Source organism: Alligator sinensis, unplaced genomic scaffold, assembly GCF_000455745.1.
Source record: "Alligator sinensis unplaced genomic scaffold, ASM45574v1 scaffold1892_1, whole genome shotgun sequence".
Taxonomy (NCBI): Eukaryota; Metazoa; Chordata; order Crocodylia; family Alligatoridae; genus Alligator; species Alligator sinensis.
Genome location: NW_005842966.1, coordinates 208,700 through 224,595, shown reverse-complemented (window position 1 = coordinate 224,595; position 15,896 = coordinate 208,700). Strand labels below are relative to the sequence as shown.

At 54.7% G+C, this 15,896-nt stretch overlaps 1 protein-coding gene across 2 annotated transcripts in view; it reads left to right on the top strand.

Moving 5' to 3' along the window:
• MAP2K7 (mitogen-activated protein kinase kinase 7) overlaps positions 1–9,545 on the top strand; it is a 15,927-nt gene extending 6,382 nt beyond the window's left edge. For both annotated transcript variants that reach the window (XM_025192768.1, XM_025192767.1), the window contains exons 4-10: positions 519–638; positions 990–1,097; positions 1,473–1,652; positions 2,467–2,547; positions 3,801–3,943; positions 4,709–4,754; positions 7,848–9,545. In XM_025192768.1, coding sequence (XP_025048553.1) covers positions 519–638; positions 990–1,097; positions 1,473–1,652; positions 2,467–2,547; positions 3,801–3,943; positions 4,709–4,754; positions 7,848–7,985 — 816 coding nt within the window. In that variant the 3' untranslated portion in view covers positions 7,986–9,545. The remainder of the gene's footprint in view (positions 1–518; positions 639–989; positions 1,098–1,472; positions 1,653–2,466; positions 2,548–3,800; positions 3,944–4,708; positions 4,755–7,847) is intronic.
• Positions 9,546–15,896: the final 6,351 nt, after the last annotated feature.

Below are 15,896 nucleotides of genomic sequence, written 5' to 3'. Positions count from 1 at the left end.
GTGGGGAGGAGTTAGGGGACAGGCAGGCATGGGGTTTAGGAATAAGTTGGGTGGGGAGGATTAAGAAAACGGAGAGGGTAAGAGCAGGGGGGCCTGGAAGTCAGGATGCCTGAGTTCTATCTCAGTTCTGGGGAGGGAGCAGGGGCTGAGAGCCAGGTGGGGCTAGAAGCCTGGGCTCCTGGGTTCTACAGACCTCTGGAAAGGAGTGGGTTCTGGTGAATAAGGTAGGGAGGGGTGGGAGCCTGAGTGCCAAGGTTCTTTCCCAGTTCTGGGAGGGAAAGTGGGTAATGGTTTTGTTCCCATTTCCACCACTGTTCTGGGCTGACAAGTCCTACCACTGTCTTGTGCCTCAGTTTCTCCACCCCTGAACTGGGCCAGGCTCTGACCTAGTGGGTGGGAGCATCTTAAGGCTTAATGAGTCCAGAATAATTAAGTGCCTTTGTGTGTGTGTTGGGTGGTGGGGAAACTAAGCCTCAGGCCCACAGCCATGATTCCCATCTTCCCTTGGCCCCCCACAGCAAATGCGTCGCTCGGGTAACAAAGAAGAGAACAAGAGGATTCTGATGGACCTTGATGTGGTACTCAAGAGCCACGATTGCCCCTACATTGTTCAGTGCTTTGGGACCTTCATCACTAATGTGAGTGACTGCCGCTGACTGCCTTGGTGGTACCTGTCTCTTTAAACCCTGGCCCTTCTCCCATTCATTAACTCCACACCCTGGTGGCTTTCTTATTTAGGTGTCACCAACCCAATGCCTGTTCCTCACTGGCCTGGCAATTCTTGCCCCTTTAAGTTAAGCCCCTCCCTGTCTTGTTAGCTCCAGCCCCTGCCTCCCCCTAGTGCCTTGATTAAGATGCAGGTGACTCCAGTCTGATCCCCATCATCAGTGCCTGTCTCTTTCATCAGTGCCTATCTCTTTAAGCACAGGCCCCTCTCTTCTTTGCTAGCTCTGCCTCCATTCTGATTTTGTCCTTCCCCCTTTTTTTAGACGGATGTTTTCATTGCCATGGAGCTGATGGGCACCTGCGCAGAGAAGCTGAAGAAGCGGATCCAGGGGCCCATCCCCGAGAGGATCCTGGGAAAGGTCACAGTGGCAGTGAGTCCTGGGGAGGGTGGGGCAAGGCAGGGGGTAGGGTATTGTGGGTACCATGTGACCAGCTGGGGGCAGGACTAGGTGAGTTGGCCAGGTTCCTCCCACCCTATGGGGAGTTGCTGGGGGCTGCTTGCAGGTCTCTGATCTCTGTCCAGTGGCCCATAGAGACTGAGAGGAGTCTCCAGGGCAGGGGTATTGTGGGATAGCTGGAGGCAGGACCTGGTGCCTGGTCCAGCCCAGAATCCACTTGGCTTTCTCCCTGCCTCCCTCCAGGAGCTAGGGGAGGAGTGCAGTGGGCTGGCTCGAGTGGTCTTAGTCCGTAATGACCCTCTCTTTCCTTTCCCTTCCCCTTCTGTGTCGTCCGTCCGTCCCCCCAAGATCGTCAAGGCCCTCTTCTACCTGAAGGAGAAACACGGTGTCATCCACCGCGACGTCAAACCCTCCAACATCCTCCTGGATGAGCGGGGCCAGATCAAGCTTTGTGACTTTGGAATCAGTGGCCGCCTCGTCGACTCCAAGGCCAAGACCCGCAGTGCTGGCTGCGCCGCATACATGGCGGTAAGGGCCGGGCCTTGCCCGCTGTCAGCACCTGGGAGTGGGGCCCATTGATCCTGTTTGCTAAGCAAGGGCAGGCACATTCATTGTGTGGATAGGAGACCCTGACTTAGCCGGCTGAGCTCTGGGAGGTGTCTGGATTCCCTGGAGGGATCATGAAGTCCTGGGCACTGGTAGGGAGAGGGACCAAGGGATTGCCTGATCCCAGCCTGATCCTGTCTGCTAAGCAGGGGTAGGCATATTTGGTGCTTGGATGGGAGACCAAGCTGTTTGTCTTGGTCTCCCATCCTGGGAGGGGGGCTGGGTTCCCTGGAGAGATCATAGAGTCATGGTCCTCCAGACCTGTTAGAGGTGAATAGAGGGGCACTAATAAAGGCAGGATGAATACATTACAGGCCACACTAATGCTGTGTCTTGTGCTGCCCCTCCCAGTGATTAACAGCACCCCTGAGCTGGCGGCATTTTACAACAGTGATTCCCCTACTGCTGTTGAGGAGGCAGCTACGTTACCATAATTGCTCATGTACAATACACCCCCATGGCCCACATGCTCAGCCCAAAGCTACTGTTCATTTGGTCGTGACTGAAACAGAGGGTTTCAGCTGGACTTCAGCCCCGCTACTTGCTGGCCTGGAGAGATTCAGCATCTGTTAGAGCTCAGCTTTTCCATGCTTCTATTCCAGCGAAAGAAATCAGCTTAAGATGCACATCCTGTTATCAAAGGGTTGATTTTGTGTAGAATTGCAGGTGGTTTGTGGGTAAATACGGTAAGTGCCTGAGCTCCCTTCCTGAGTTTTCCACGGCTTTTCTTTTCCAGCCTGAACGAATAGACCCTCCTGACCCCACGAAGCCCGACTATGACATCCGGGCAGATGTGTGGAGCCTGGGAATCTCCTTGGTGAGTGCTGGGATCTGTCACTGGGGCTATCACAGTCTTTGAGGTCCTCAGATGTCTCTTTGTTCCCTTTCCCTGCCCCCAAAAGGGCTGGGCACGTGGGGGCCAGTGAGAGAGTTCGATCTCGCTGTGAGAGAGTTCGATCTTTTGCTGCAGAAACAAGCTGGGGACACTAAGGTGCTGGATGTGGCCCTGGGATCCGTGATAAGCCGTGGACCCCCTTGTTCTTAAACAGGAATGATCAGAAAAAGAACATTGCCTCTGAGTTCTTTGAGGCAAGGTCTGAGTTTGAGTGCGGTACAGGGCCTCAGCATCCACGAAGGATCTCTTAGCGCTGCTGTGAAAGTGATAATTAGCACATGTAGATTGACATGCTAATATATAGCTGAGGTAAAGGTGGACTTGCTTGGGTGCTGGAGGGCCCAGCTAGGACCCACAGAGTGAAACTGACCAGTGTGTGAGTAAAACTGACCAGCCTGTTACTGACTTGCTGGAATACAGCAGCCAGTGCAAATTTAGAGGATCAAATATTTCCCTTTAGTCTTGGCATCAGGGGTCTCTGTATCCAGGGCCTGGTTCCTGCTGGGATCAATCAAATGCCTCTTTCAGACTGTAGGGCATGTCTTCTGAAGCTGCAGTGAATCCCCTAAACCCATTACTTGGCTCTGATTTATGCAGATCTTATGCTAGGCATCTCTGCATCCTCTGAGAAGCCCCTGATGGCTTCTCCGCACCTGACAGCGAATTCAGATGAAGGCAGAGTACTGCTTTTATAGCCTAGTTGCTTCTAAGCCTGCCTTCCAACAGGTATTATGTTTGTGGCATAGTTCACATGCTGGTCCCTCCATGAATAGTAGCATGCACCAAGTTCAGCTGGTATGTGGCGCCATGAAGTGGTCAACCAGCCACAAAGATGCTTCACTTACAATATAGTGTCCCGTAGCTGGTTTTCATTCTTTTTCCTCCCTAGCCTGTGCTCTCCCCAATGGGAAAAGGGCCCTTTAAAAAACAAGATGTTGCTGGGATCAGGTCCCTGGTTCCAGTGACTGGGATGGGGGAACTGAATCCAGTGCGCCGTAACTGTAACTGTAAAAGTAGATGGCACTAAACTAGAATAAGGTGCCCTTATCCCAGAAGAAGCGTGTCCACTCCTGAATAATACTGAGGGTGGCTGGGCCCTTGTCTCTAAAGATGCCAAGCACCCATGGGAGCCCATTGGTAGCCCCGCTCCTGTTAACCCTTGGATCTACCCACAGGTGGAGCTGGCGACCGGGCAGCTTCCCTACAAGAATTGCAAGACAGACTTCGAGGTCCTCACCAAGGTCCTGCAGGAAGACCCACCCCTTTTGCCCAACAACATGGGCTTTTCCGTGGACTTCCAGTCCTTTGTTAAAGACTGGTGAGTAACGAGCTGGAGGGAGAGGGGAGAGAAGGGGGCCCTGTGAGGTAAGGGGACCTGATTGCTGGGTTCATGTGGGGTGGCATTAACCTAGCACTATCTCTGAGGGCTACTCTCATCCCCTTCTGCTTGATCTGTTGCTTTGCTTTCTGCACCCTGCCCAGTGCTCCCTGCTTGATATGCCACTCTGCTTTCTGTTTCCTGGCCTGTGCTTCCTGCCCCATTGGCTGTTCTGCTTTCTGCTCCCTGCCCCAGGCTCCCTGCCTCATTCGCTGCTCTGCTCCATGCCACATGCACAGCAGCTGCCCATGTTAAGCCCTGCCATTCTGCACTCTGAGCTGAAACTACCCATGAGTATTTGCTGCTGTGGTAGGTATGACCCAACAGCATGGCGGCTCCCTGATCCCCCTTCTTAGACTTCCTCCTTCCTCCCCTGCTGCTGACAGCATGTACTGATCACCCTGAGACCCCAGGGCAGCCCCTACCCCATGGCTTTGGATTCTTCCAGCCCAGGAGCCACAGGTTTGAGGCCCATCTCTGCCATCTCCTTGGGCCTGGTCTTTAGCTTCTGTCTCCCCACCCCAGTCCCTCAAAAGGCATAAGGTGGGAGGTGGTGGAAGCCCAGAGGATTCAGATCTTGTTCCCATGGCACAGCTTGGGAGGGCGGGAAATTACTAGAAGAAGGTGATGGACCCCTTGTGGGAGTGGGGGTGGGGGTTGGTTGCCCTCAGGAGGTACCAGCATCTCTTATCTCTCCCTCTCCAGCCTTACTAAAGATCACAGGAAGCGACCAAAGTACAACAAGCTACTTGTGAGTACCCTCCAGATCCCCGTCCTTGGGAAGGGCCCATCCAGGGTCTCCCCAGCTGGAGGAAGCCCAGCTGGGATGCCTGGGTTTTCCCTCTAGTGGGTGGGGTTGGTTAAAGTAGGGGTACCTGTGTTCTTTGATGCCTGGGTTCTCTCCCCAGCCAATGGGTGTGGTTAGATCAGGGGCAGCCAGGTGCCTGGATTACCTGGGTTCTCTCCCCAGTGGTTGGGGGTAGTTAGAGCAGGGGTACCTGGGTGCCTGGACACCTGGGTTCTCTCCCCCACAGGTCGGAGTGGTTAGAACAGGGGTGGCCAGATGCCTGGGTTTTATGGCTAGGAGTCTCCTGTGTAACAGGCCTTTTGCCCTAGAGCAGGGGTTTTTAACCTTTTTTAAGGAGTGTACCCCTTTTGCAGGTACCCATTTTGGACTGTACCCCCTTCCAGCCAGGCAGGGGGTGGGGGTGCTGACATCAGCACCCCCTGCCCTGCTGTCCGTGGGGCCGTGGGAAAGTCTGTGGGGGAGGGGAAAGGACCGGGGGAGTGGGGTGGAGTGGGGCTGGGCCTGGGACACAGCAGGGATAGGGAGGGAGCTGAGCTAAGCCAAGCTGGGTCCAGGATTAGGCCAGGATCCTCTGTGCCCGTCCCTTCCCCCATGCCTGGGATCATTGCCTGGTGCTGGCATCCGCTGCACCAACAAATCCATTGCCCCCAGCCCCACCCCTGCTCCATCCCTACACCCCCCCCCTCCCTCCCCCGGGGCCCCCAGCTGGGGGCAAGAGCGGGGCCAGCCTCAGCTGCACCACTGGGCTGGAGGGGACAGAGCCCCTGGGACCCCCGCACCCACCCTGCCAGGTCCTGCACAGCTGGGGCTGGGCGCGGGACAGCGACAGCTTGTCTGGGGGGCACAGGGAGCAGTGGTGACTCCCACCACTGCATGCGTCCCAGGAGGACATGGGGGGCATGTGCCCCCTGATCTGCATGGGGCCGGATGGGCTGCCACTGTAGGCTGGGGCCAAGACAGCTCTGGGCTCTTCTCAGGGGGGTGGGGAGGGACGTGCTGTGCTCCGGGTGGGCAGCAACAGTGCTGGGGAGGGGACGGGGACAAGTTGGCTACAGCGAATCTTGGGGTAGTGAAGCCCCTCTCCCCTGGGAAGAGCCTGGTGCAGCCCTGTTCTCAGCCCACAGCAGTAGCCAGCCCTGCCCCCCACAGATCCATAGGAATGTGTCCCCTGTGCCTCCCGGGGTGTGTGTAGCAGCAGGAGCAGTGCTGCTCAGACAAGCTGCTCGCGGTTCAGTCCCATGCTCTGCCCTGAGCGCTTGCCCCAGGCCCCTAGACCCACTCCCTCTGTCACCGCTGCGTACGTACCCCTCCCCACTCCTGCTGCAGCTGCAGGAAGCCTGCAGCTGGGCTGCCTTGTGGCCCTACCACTGCCCCGCATTTGCGGGAGCTGAGCCTCATTAGCACCCCCTTCCGCTGCCTATGGGTGGCGTGGAGAAGGAGGGGTACCTGGGTGTGGAGAAGCACCGCCACTTCCCAAGTAGCCCCACTTCTTCGTGCCACCGCTGCGTACCCCCTGGGGCCTTCCCAAGTACCCCTAGGGGTACGTGTACCCCAGGTTGACAACCCCTGCCCTAGAGTGTGAATGCTCCATTGGCTGTGCTTCCTGGCTCCCCCCACCCAGCAGGGCTCAGCTTCTCCAGCAGGGGGCATTAGGGACATACACACATTATACACCCGTATGCAGCCCCCATGTACATCTCCCTCAAATACACCCCCTGCACACATATGTGCGCGCACCCCCCCCCGTATACTCCCCCATACACACACAAACAAACCCCCATGCACCCTTCCCAAATAAACTCCTTACATACATCTATTGGGCACGCACGCACGCACGCACGCACACACAGATTCATAGATGTTAGGGTCGGAAGGGACCTCAATAGATCATCGAGTCCGACCCCCTGCATAGGCAGGAAAGAGGGCTGGGTCTAGATGACCCCAGCTAGATGCTTATCTAACCTCCTCTTGAAGACCCCCAGGGTAGGGGAGAGCACCACCTCCCTTGGGAGCCCGTTCCAGACCCTGGCCACTCGAACTGTGAAGAAGTTCTTCCTAATGTCCAATCTAAATCTGCTCTCTGCTAGCTTGTGGCCGTTATTTCTTGTAACCCCCGGGGGGCCTTGGTGAATAAAACCTCACCATTCCCTTCTGTGCCCCCGTGATGAACTTATAGGCAGCCACAAGGTCGCCTCTCAACCTTCTCTTGCGGAGGCTGAAAAGGTCCAGGGTTTCTAGTCTCTCCTTGTAGGGCTTGGCCTGCAAGCCCTTAACCATACGAGTGGCCCTTCTCTGGACCCTCTCCAGGTTATCCGCATCCCTCTTGAAGTGCGGCGCCCAGAATTGCACATAGTCAAATGCATTTCTATACATATACATACATATACACCCCCATACACTCACATGCACGCAAAGCAGGGGGCAGCAGGGACATACACACACTCTATGCCTATATATACCCATCCATATCTGTGCGTGCGCACGCGCACACACACACACACACGCACACACACACACACACACCATTTTCCACCCCCCTTGTTTCCATGTGCAGGCATCCCTGGACTTCAGGGGGTGTCTGCATGCGTGTTCGTGTGTGTGTGTCCCTACTATTGTTTCCTAGAGGTGTTTAGCCACACTGTGTGTGTATGCGTGCATCCTGGGCACCTAGGGTTGTGCGTGTGTGTTTGTATGTTTTGAGCACCTAGTGGAGTGTGTCTGTGTATGCACATTTCAGATTCCTGGGTTCCATGCGTGTGCATATGTGTGTTCTGGACAAGTGGGTTCTGTGTTTGAGGGATCAAACAGTGGGGTGGGTGTGTGTGTGCATGCGCATATGTGCCCCCTCAGTCACCAAGTGGGCACCATTCACCCCTGTCCTTCCCCAGGGTGATGACCTTTCCGCATCTTTCCCCATACCGCTCTGCCCCCGAAACTAGCAAAGGCCCCACACCCCATCCCCCTGAGTAGGGAGCTCCAGAGCACCTTCTGCTGGCTACCCAACTGCCCTCGCTCATCCCTGTGTCCCCCCCCTAGGAACACAACTTCATTAAGCGCTTCGAGACGCTGGAGGTGGACGTGGCCTCATGGTTTAAGGATGTCATGGCCAAGACAGAGTCACCACGAACCAGCAGCATTCTCAGCCAGCACCACCTGCCCTTCTTCACCAGGTAGCCCAGACGCCCAGCTGGGGTGAGGATGGGGCCACCCAGAAGCCCCTCCCTTTGCCCCGCCCTCACCCTGCCCCCCTCACCCTCGGCCAAAGCGACTTATGGGAAGCTGGGGCTGTGCAGGGGAGCTGGAGGAGATAGAAGATCTTCCCATCCCCACCCCAGGCCTGGGTTTGAGGAGACGTGGCCCCACCTGGACTTCAGGCTCGTCTCCCCCTCAGATGGAGGAGATGTGTCCACATCTCATGTCTCCAGGCATCTCCAGCCTGGCCAGGGATGGAGGAGACCACGTTTGTCTTGACCTGGGGCCGTGAAGGCTTGGTGGCATCTCCATCAGGATCTCCACTTGGCTTGGAGAAGGTTGGTTGCAGTCCAGCCTGGGATGGGAGACACGTGCCCATCTCACTCAACATCTCCAACCAGGTCAGGGAAGGTGTGGGATGTAGAAAGCCCTCTTCTGACCTTAGCCAGTGTCTCCAGGGGGCTCACACGGCAGTTCCAGTCCAGGTCTGGGTTCAGGAAGATGCGTCTCTACCTTGATGTCGGCATTGTGTCCAGCGAGGATGGAGAAGATGTATCCACGTCTTGGCTTTGGTCTTTGAAAGCTTGTTCTCACCTCAGCCAGCATCTCCAGCTGGGGCCTAGGATGGAAAAGGCCTATTCGCACCTTGGCTGGGGTCTCCAGCTAGGGTGTTGAGGGCTTGTTCCCAGCTCAGCCAGTGTCTCTGCTGGGGCCTGGGTCTGAGAAGACATCCTCACCTCAACCAGCATCTTTGGAATGGAGAAGGCCTGTTCCCACTTCAGCCGGTGTCTCCAGCTGGGTCCTTGAAGGCCTGTTTCCACCTCAGCTGGTGTCTCTGGATGGGATGGAGTAGACATGTCTCTAGCTGGGTCATTGAAGGTCTGCTGCCACCTTAGCCGGCACCTCCAGCTGGACCTAGATCTCAGAAGATGTATTCTCACCTCAACCAGCATCTCCATCTTGGACGGAGAAGGCCTATCTCCCACCTTGGCCAGTGTCTCCAGGTGGGATGGAGACATCTCCAACTGGGTCCTCGAAGGCCTGCTCCCATCTTGGTCAGCATCTCCAGGTCGGATGGAGTAGAGTGTGTCCAGCTGGGTCACTGAAAGCCTGTTCCAACCTCTGCTGCCATCTCCGGGTGGGATGGAGATGTCTCCAGCTGGGTCCTTGAAGGCCTGCTCCCATCTTGATTGGCTTCTCCAGGTGGGCTGGAGGAGCCGAGTCAACATGCCAGAGAAGACATCCCTGCCTTGACCAGCATCTCTGGCCATGTCACCTGAGGCCCTTGAAGACCCCCTTCCACCATCTCCTGCCTGGCTCCTTCACCCTTGGCCCCACACCCTTCCGTAGCCCCAGGGGTGGGGCCAGACGGCTGGGCCCTCGCTCACGCACTGTGAAATAGACACAATTTGTGCAAAAAGGAGAAAAAAAAATACTTTTTTTTTTTTTTTTTTTTTTTTTACTATTTATTATGTTTGGACTCGGTGGATTCCAGTCCTGCTGGCTGTCCGCAGTTCTTCTGTGTCTCTTGGCTTCTCTTCCTGCTTTGCTCTGTTTCTATTTCTCTCTCCCCCTCCAGGCTTGAAAAGCCCCTCCAACCCCTTCCCTTTTCCTCCTCCCCCCATCTGTTTCAGATCTCAGGGCTTCTCCTGTCTCATTCTAGTCTCTTTTCTGGGCAGGGAGGGAGGGGAGGGGCTTGGAGGGTGCGGGGGGGGGAAGCATGAACAAAATGTCCTGTCGTGGTGCTTCTGTTGCCCACGGCTGTACCAAAGTGATCCAAAGTAATCCATTGTGAGCTGCTGTGATCTTGGGGCAGGGTGGGGAGTACCGTATCTACACATGTACCACTTGCACTTCTCCTCCCATAAGCTGTCTGAAATTGGGGTGCATGTTTGAAATGAGGAAGCTGATTTCTGTGCTGGAATAGAAGCATGTAGATGCTGCAGTGGCTGTCAGGGACTGGCTTCCTCTGGTTTTGCAGCGTAATGTGCCCCTCAGTCAAAAATGAGGGGCGGTTATCTGTCACAGCCACTGCTAAATTGCGGGGGGCTGTTGGAGAGCTAGAAGAAGAGCAATAGCCAAATGTTGCTGTCAGTTTAGCAGTGGTTGCGGCAGGGTTAAACTCATGAGTGGTTAGACTCCTCATGGGCTGAGTTCGCCTTCGGCTTGCTGTGAGAGTAGGGGATAGAAAAACCTTTTACTTTTTCCCATAACAAGACACAGGTCTTATTTGGGGGGGTGGTATGTGGGGAAATATGGTACATTCCTAGTGGCTTGTGCTTCTCTTAGGTATGGGGGGAGGGGGTTGGTGGGGAAACCAGCACTGGGCCCAGATGGGTGAAAGGAGCAATGGTGTGGGGAGGGTCGCTTTCTTGGTTGACACTTTAGTGCATCAAGGAGGGGCTTGTGTGGGGTAATAACTGGGGGCGCTTGGAGGGGGGGATTTCTCTTCCCCCTCTGAGTCCATTCCCATCTGCCTTTACTCAGCTCAGCCACCTCCTCCCCGCCCCCCCCCCAACCTGGCAGACTCTGGTGGGGGGGCTTTCCCTGTTACCAGTTCTGGGAGGCAGGGTGGGGCACGGGGGGTGTGGCGGCCAAATCGTTGCTTCTGGCTGGGCAGGGAGGGGGGCATACCTCACTCTTGTTTCTCTTCCCCCCCTCACCCTCCGCTTGGATAGTGCAGCACCAAGCATCGGTCGGTCCCACAGTGCCTCTGGGCAGAGCCAGCCAAAAAGGAGAGGCGTAGCTGAGAACCAAATGGACCTGTCCCTTCCCCCCCAGCCTGGAGACAAATGGGGATCCTCTGGATATCACATGGGCTCATCCCTCCTCTGTTTCCCTGCCTTTGTTGTTAGGTGGAGGGCACAAGAGGGCTGTGTTTTGCCCCCAGCAGTTGGGACAGGAGCGGGCAGCTCAGTGCTAATGAGTTGGCCCCCTTTGGGGCCAGGAGCTCCATCTCAGGCCCCAGGAACAGAGTGTTGTGTGTTTATCACTGGCTGGAAGGATGTTCCCCAGCCCACCCCCACACCTTGCTGGGAGCTGGCCAGGCAGTAAAATCTCAGCAGCAGGGAATATTTGGGGTCCAACTACAGGATGTCACCTGTTTGCCTTGGGATGGAAGCAACTGGGTCTTCTCTAGTCTGCGTGGGTGATGGCTCAGATGCCCTTAGCTTCCAGCACCTGGAGAAGACCTATCCCAGGAGCCCACAGGTCAACCCAGGCTCATCCTCCCATGGTTGACTGGGCCAGGACTTCCTTTCATCAAAGACCCACAGACATCTCCAGCTGGCCTTGTAAACAACCCCAGCGCCTCCACTCAAGATGGTCCCTTCACCCCTGACTCTCTTCTAAGAGTTACTACCTGGATCTTTCCTGGAGCATCATGGAGCCAGGTCAAGGCAGCTCCACCTTGCTGGTGCCTTCGGGACAAGGTGGGCATAGAATTTCCTGGTGGGAGATGGACCACTCGGATCGTCATCTGCTGCTAGGATCTGGAACCAACTTCCAAGGGAAGTGGTGCTTGCTCCTAATCTGGGGGTCTTCAGAAGGAAGCTAGATAGACACCTTGCTGGGGTCGTTTGACCCCAGAATTCTTTCCTGCCCATGGCAGGGGGTCGGACTCAATCTGCTCAGGTCTCTTCTGACCCTACCAACTATGAAACTACGCGGGCCAAGTGCTCGGGGCTGTACATTCTGGCTGGCTGTTGTCTCAGTAGATTTTAGTTGGTGAGAACTTCATCCCAGTATGAACGCAGCAGTGTCTTAAGAGTGAAGCCAAAGGTTTTCTGGTAGTGCTTGCAGAAGCTGCTGGCCACATGGGGCCTGAAAGGAATTGCTGGCCCCCCCCCCCCCCTTCTCCCCCATTGCTACAGGTGTCAGGGGCTTTACTGCGTTGCTCAGCAGTGTGGGTATTGGCTGCAGCCCAGGCTGGAGGTTGTGAACTGGGCTGTTCCAGTGCTCCTGCTGAGACCCAAACCCAGAGGGTCTTGCTCCTCTGCTTAGGGTCAGACTGATGCTATATTTGGGGTCAGGAAGGAATTTTACCCCTCTGGTCAGGTTGTTATGGGCTGGGGGGTTTCTCCTTCCTTTGTAGAGGGGGCCCAGCCCCTGCCAGTGGTCTCTCCACTGCATTGAATCCCCCCTGGCAGCAGCTGAGTCCTGCCAGCCCTTGACCCCTGGCTTCCCTAGGCAGATTCTGGGGGCTCTGGGCATCTTGGAGTAGCAGGGCTGATTGTTATGTGACAAGGTTGTTGTGGGATAGCTCAGACCAGGACATAGTTGGGAGGGTTTGGGTGGAGCTGATGCTGCCTGGAGCAGAAGGTCAGACTAGATGTGGCCTCTGGAGAGGTCTTCCAACTCCATATCCACAATCTGATGTTATGATGGTTGCTATAGATAGAGGTGGGTTACAAGGCAGAAGGGGGAAACCAATTGAATCAGGGTTTGGAATGTGTGGACAGACTGGTGTGGGATGTGGGACAGGGAGGTGGGTAGAGAGAGACGTTGAACAAGAAACATAGTGGAAATTTGCCGAGCTCTTAATGCTGGCACAGGCAGTCTGAGAGAGTTGTATGTCACAGGGCCCCAGGTGCCCTGCAGTGGGGGAGGGAGATGGTGAACATGGAATGAAGCCATGCAATGTTGTAGCCAGGTGGTTTGCAGATCTAGGAGAGGATCAGGGAGACAGAGAGCTCTGCTGGGGCATAGGATGTAGAGAACCAGGTGTGGTGATCCCTGTACGTTGCAGGTTCAAGTGGTGGGAACAGGTTGGATGATAAATTTGGTGGTTCTCTGGGGGATGATTTGACTGGTGGGTTTTTCTACGCCATGTCCTGTGGGGGGGGGGCATTGGTATGTTTTGAAGACTTGCCTTGGCTTTCATAGATCAGTGAGGTTGATCTGAGGCACTGCCTCCTAGGCATCTTGCTTCTGGAGTTCCACCTACTTCTGAGAGCCTCCAAAACAGGGTATTCTTCAGCCTTCTGCAGAATGTGGGCAGGGGGCATCAGGAGATGTCTAAGGAAGGAAGAAAGGTCTTGAGGATGTTGGAAGAGCAGGGAGAGAAGAGCAGAGAATTGTTCAGGGAGCAGATGGAACTTGTTGGCTTGGACAAGCATAGACAAGCATTGGACCAGGATGTTTTAGCCAAGCTTGATGTTCTGGGAGCAGGGGTTGGGCTAGCTGTGAACCTCCTAAAAATCCTTCCAGGTCAGTATCTCTGTAGTTCTGTGAATGTGAAGGTGTGTTCATGGTGGGACTGAAGTGTCTTCAGAGGCTTTTTCAGAAGGTGGCATCTGCCAGAGGATGCAGCCTGGTCACATGCCACTAACCTAGAGGCTGAAAGTAGCAAGTTGCTTCTCAGGGCCAGCAATAGAAATTATTTTCAAGGGCAAAGGCAAACTCCAGGGGACCTTGAGAGGATTCAGATTTAGCTGTGTCCTAGCCCTGTCTGACATCTGGGAGGATACAAGGACAGCTTTGAGACAGCTTAAGGAAATGCTCATGCTATCTAAGAAGATGGGTCCACAAGGCAGAAGAGAATGTGCTGAACGGGAGAGTGTTCAGAGAAATGGAGGAGCTAATTAAGTATGAAAAAGGTAACGAGGATGAGAGACTTGGGATAGTTAGCTTGAGGAGGAGGAGGTAGGAGGTGGGTTGGTTATGGAATGCCAGTATCTGTGTAGGGAGGGAAGTTGATAGATGGTTCTTTGATGAAGCTTGTGAGGATGGAAAGACATCCTATGGCCAGAAGCTGGGATGAATCCAGGTGGACATGAAAGTCCAGCGATGGGCCAGAAGCCACAAGAAGCAATACTTTGTCCATTGCTTTGTACAAGACCTGCAATGAAAAGATGGCATTGGACAGTGAGGTCTATAGTTGGGGGTCCACCCTGCTGCCTGGAATGACATGTATTCTGGCTTTGGTGGCTATGTGCTGTTGAAGGGGACGTTAGCCTTGGGCCGCGCAAGAGCAGAGTGGAAGATGGAACTGACAACAGGAAGAGGTGATGCTGTGGTGAAGGGTCTGAAGCCCAATAGGAGGAAACCATCACAAAAGTCTCTAAGGGGAAAGACTTGATGGTTTCTTGGTGCCTCCTGGTAACCCCTGTGGCTTGGACCTTCTCTAGAGCCTGGTAAAGTCTTGGCAGGTGCTGCAGTGGACGGCACTCTGTGTAGGAGCTTGAGTGGCTGATGGAGTCCGCTGCCCTGTGACACAACCTTGGCAACTGCTCCATAGGTTCTTCACTTGCCGGCCAGCCCGTATCCAACAAACTTATTGGCATAACCATTTGGACTCTTTTTGCTCTTGTCTCATTAATGGCCATTGGTAGGGAATTAACTCTGCTACCCAGGGGGCATTAACCTGATGGTCCCAGGAGAACTTAGGAACAGGAGGCCTGGAAGGAACCAATTGCAAGTGAATTTTAAGGGGGTTGGCGAGGTGTGGTCTGGGGACAGCCACCCCAAGCAGCCATTTAGTTTGGACCTTGCCAAATCCATGAGTTAGGTTGGGAAAAGCATGGGAGGATTCAGTGGGGTTACTTCACCCCTGCTTGGCCGTGCATTTGTTCCCAGAGTTATGGGTTAGGTCAGTGGGGGCCAACCTCTGAAAGGTATGCTGCAAATCAAGACCTGAGCCCTCCTTGAGCACCACTCTGACCTCCTTCCCTTCCCCCATCAGCTGCTCTGCTGTCTGCTCCCTGCCCTAGCTGCCACACTGCTTTTTGCTCCGTACCCCATTGGCTGCTCTGCTGTCTGCTCCCTGCCCCACTGGCTGCTCTGCCACCTTCTCTCTGCCCCAGCTGTTGTTTTGCCTTCTGCTCCGTGCCTCATCAGCTCTTCTACTTGCTCGCTGCCCAATGAGATGTGATCTCCAGAGGGCCTTGCCAGTCCAGATGCTCTAAGATTCTCTGATATTCAGGGAATATTTGGGGAAGTCTGCAATCAGTGTAGCTTTGATTAACGTCTTTGGAGCTGCCTTGGGTTGCCTCGGCTGGACACGGGGCCCTGCCTGCCTGGGCCAGTTCTCTAAGGGTCAGTTGGTTTCAGCTGTCTGATGCCCCTGAATTATGATCAGGTCTTGGTTACAGCCCCACTGCTGTCTGTATACCCACGTGCAATGTGATTGGGTGTCAAGGACACTTTGTTGAAGTGTCAGCCTGGCCTTTTAAGAAATCATGGCCTGATTCCTTGAGAATGTAAGTCCATGTCCCATTGGGCATCAGGATCAGGTGCTTGGTTTGCCCAGTACTGCAGTTTGGCTGCCCCTGCCTCAGTCTAAAAAGCCAGAGGGCTGGAGGGGAAACTGAAGCACTGCAAGTAACAGGGTAAGGAGGGGATCTAAGGTGTCCTGAATTGGGGCAGCCAGTGGATATATGATCCTTCTAAGCCTTACGTTGTCTCTGTGGGTTTTGGTTAGTGTGGGACTCTGGTGCTCACACTTCTAGCTGCTGGTCCCACCTCTTACTGGCTGCTCCAGGGGCTGACATCGGGGTAAGATTGTTACTGGTTTCCAACAACAGACCATTAACCCCAGCCGCTTCCCCCAACTCACTTCCAGTTCCCCTATATGCTCACGTGTTCCCAACCTCTTGCCCTCCTCAAAGTGTGTCCCTCTTCTTAAGGGCAGCCCACCCTACTTCTTTCGCACCGCCACAAAACCCAAATCAAATACCCTGTGTGCGTGTGTGCGTGGTGGGGAGAATGGAGGCTTTTTCAGTGATTTAGTGGGGAATATTTTTTTTATTTGTGACAGAATTATGTGTTGGGGGGATGGGACAGAAAAATGCAGTTTTATTGCATTTTTAAGGTGATTTTCATTTAATTTGAACAAACCCATGTGAATTGGAATCTTCCATCCAAGCAGTTCAGTGGGTTTCCTCCACCTCCACT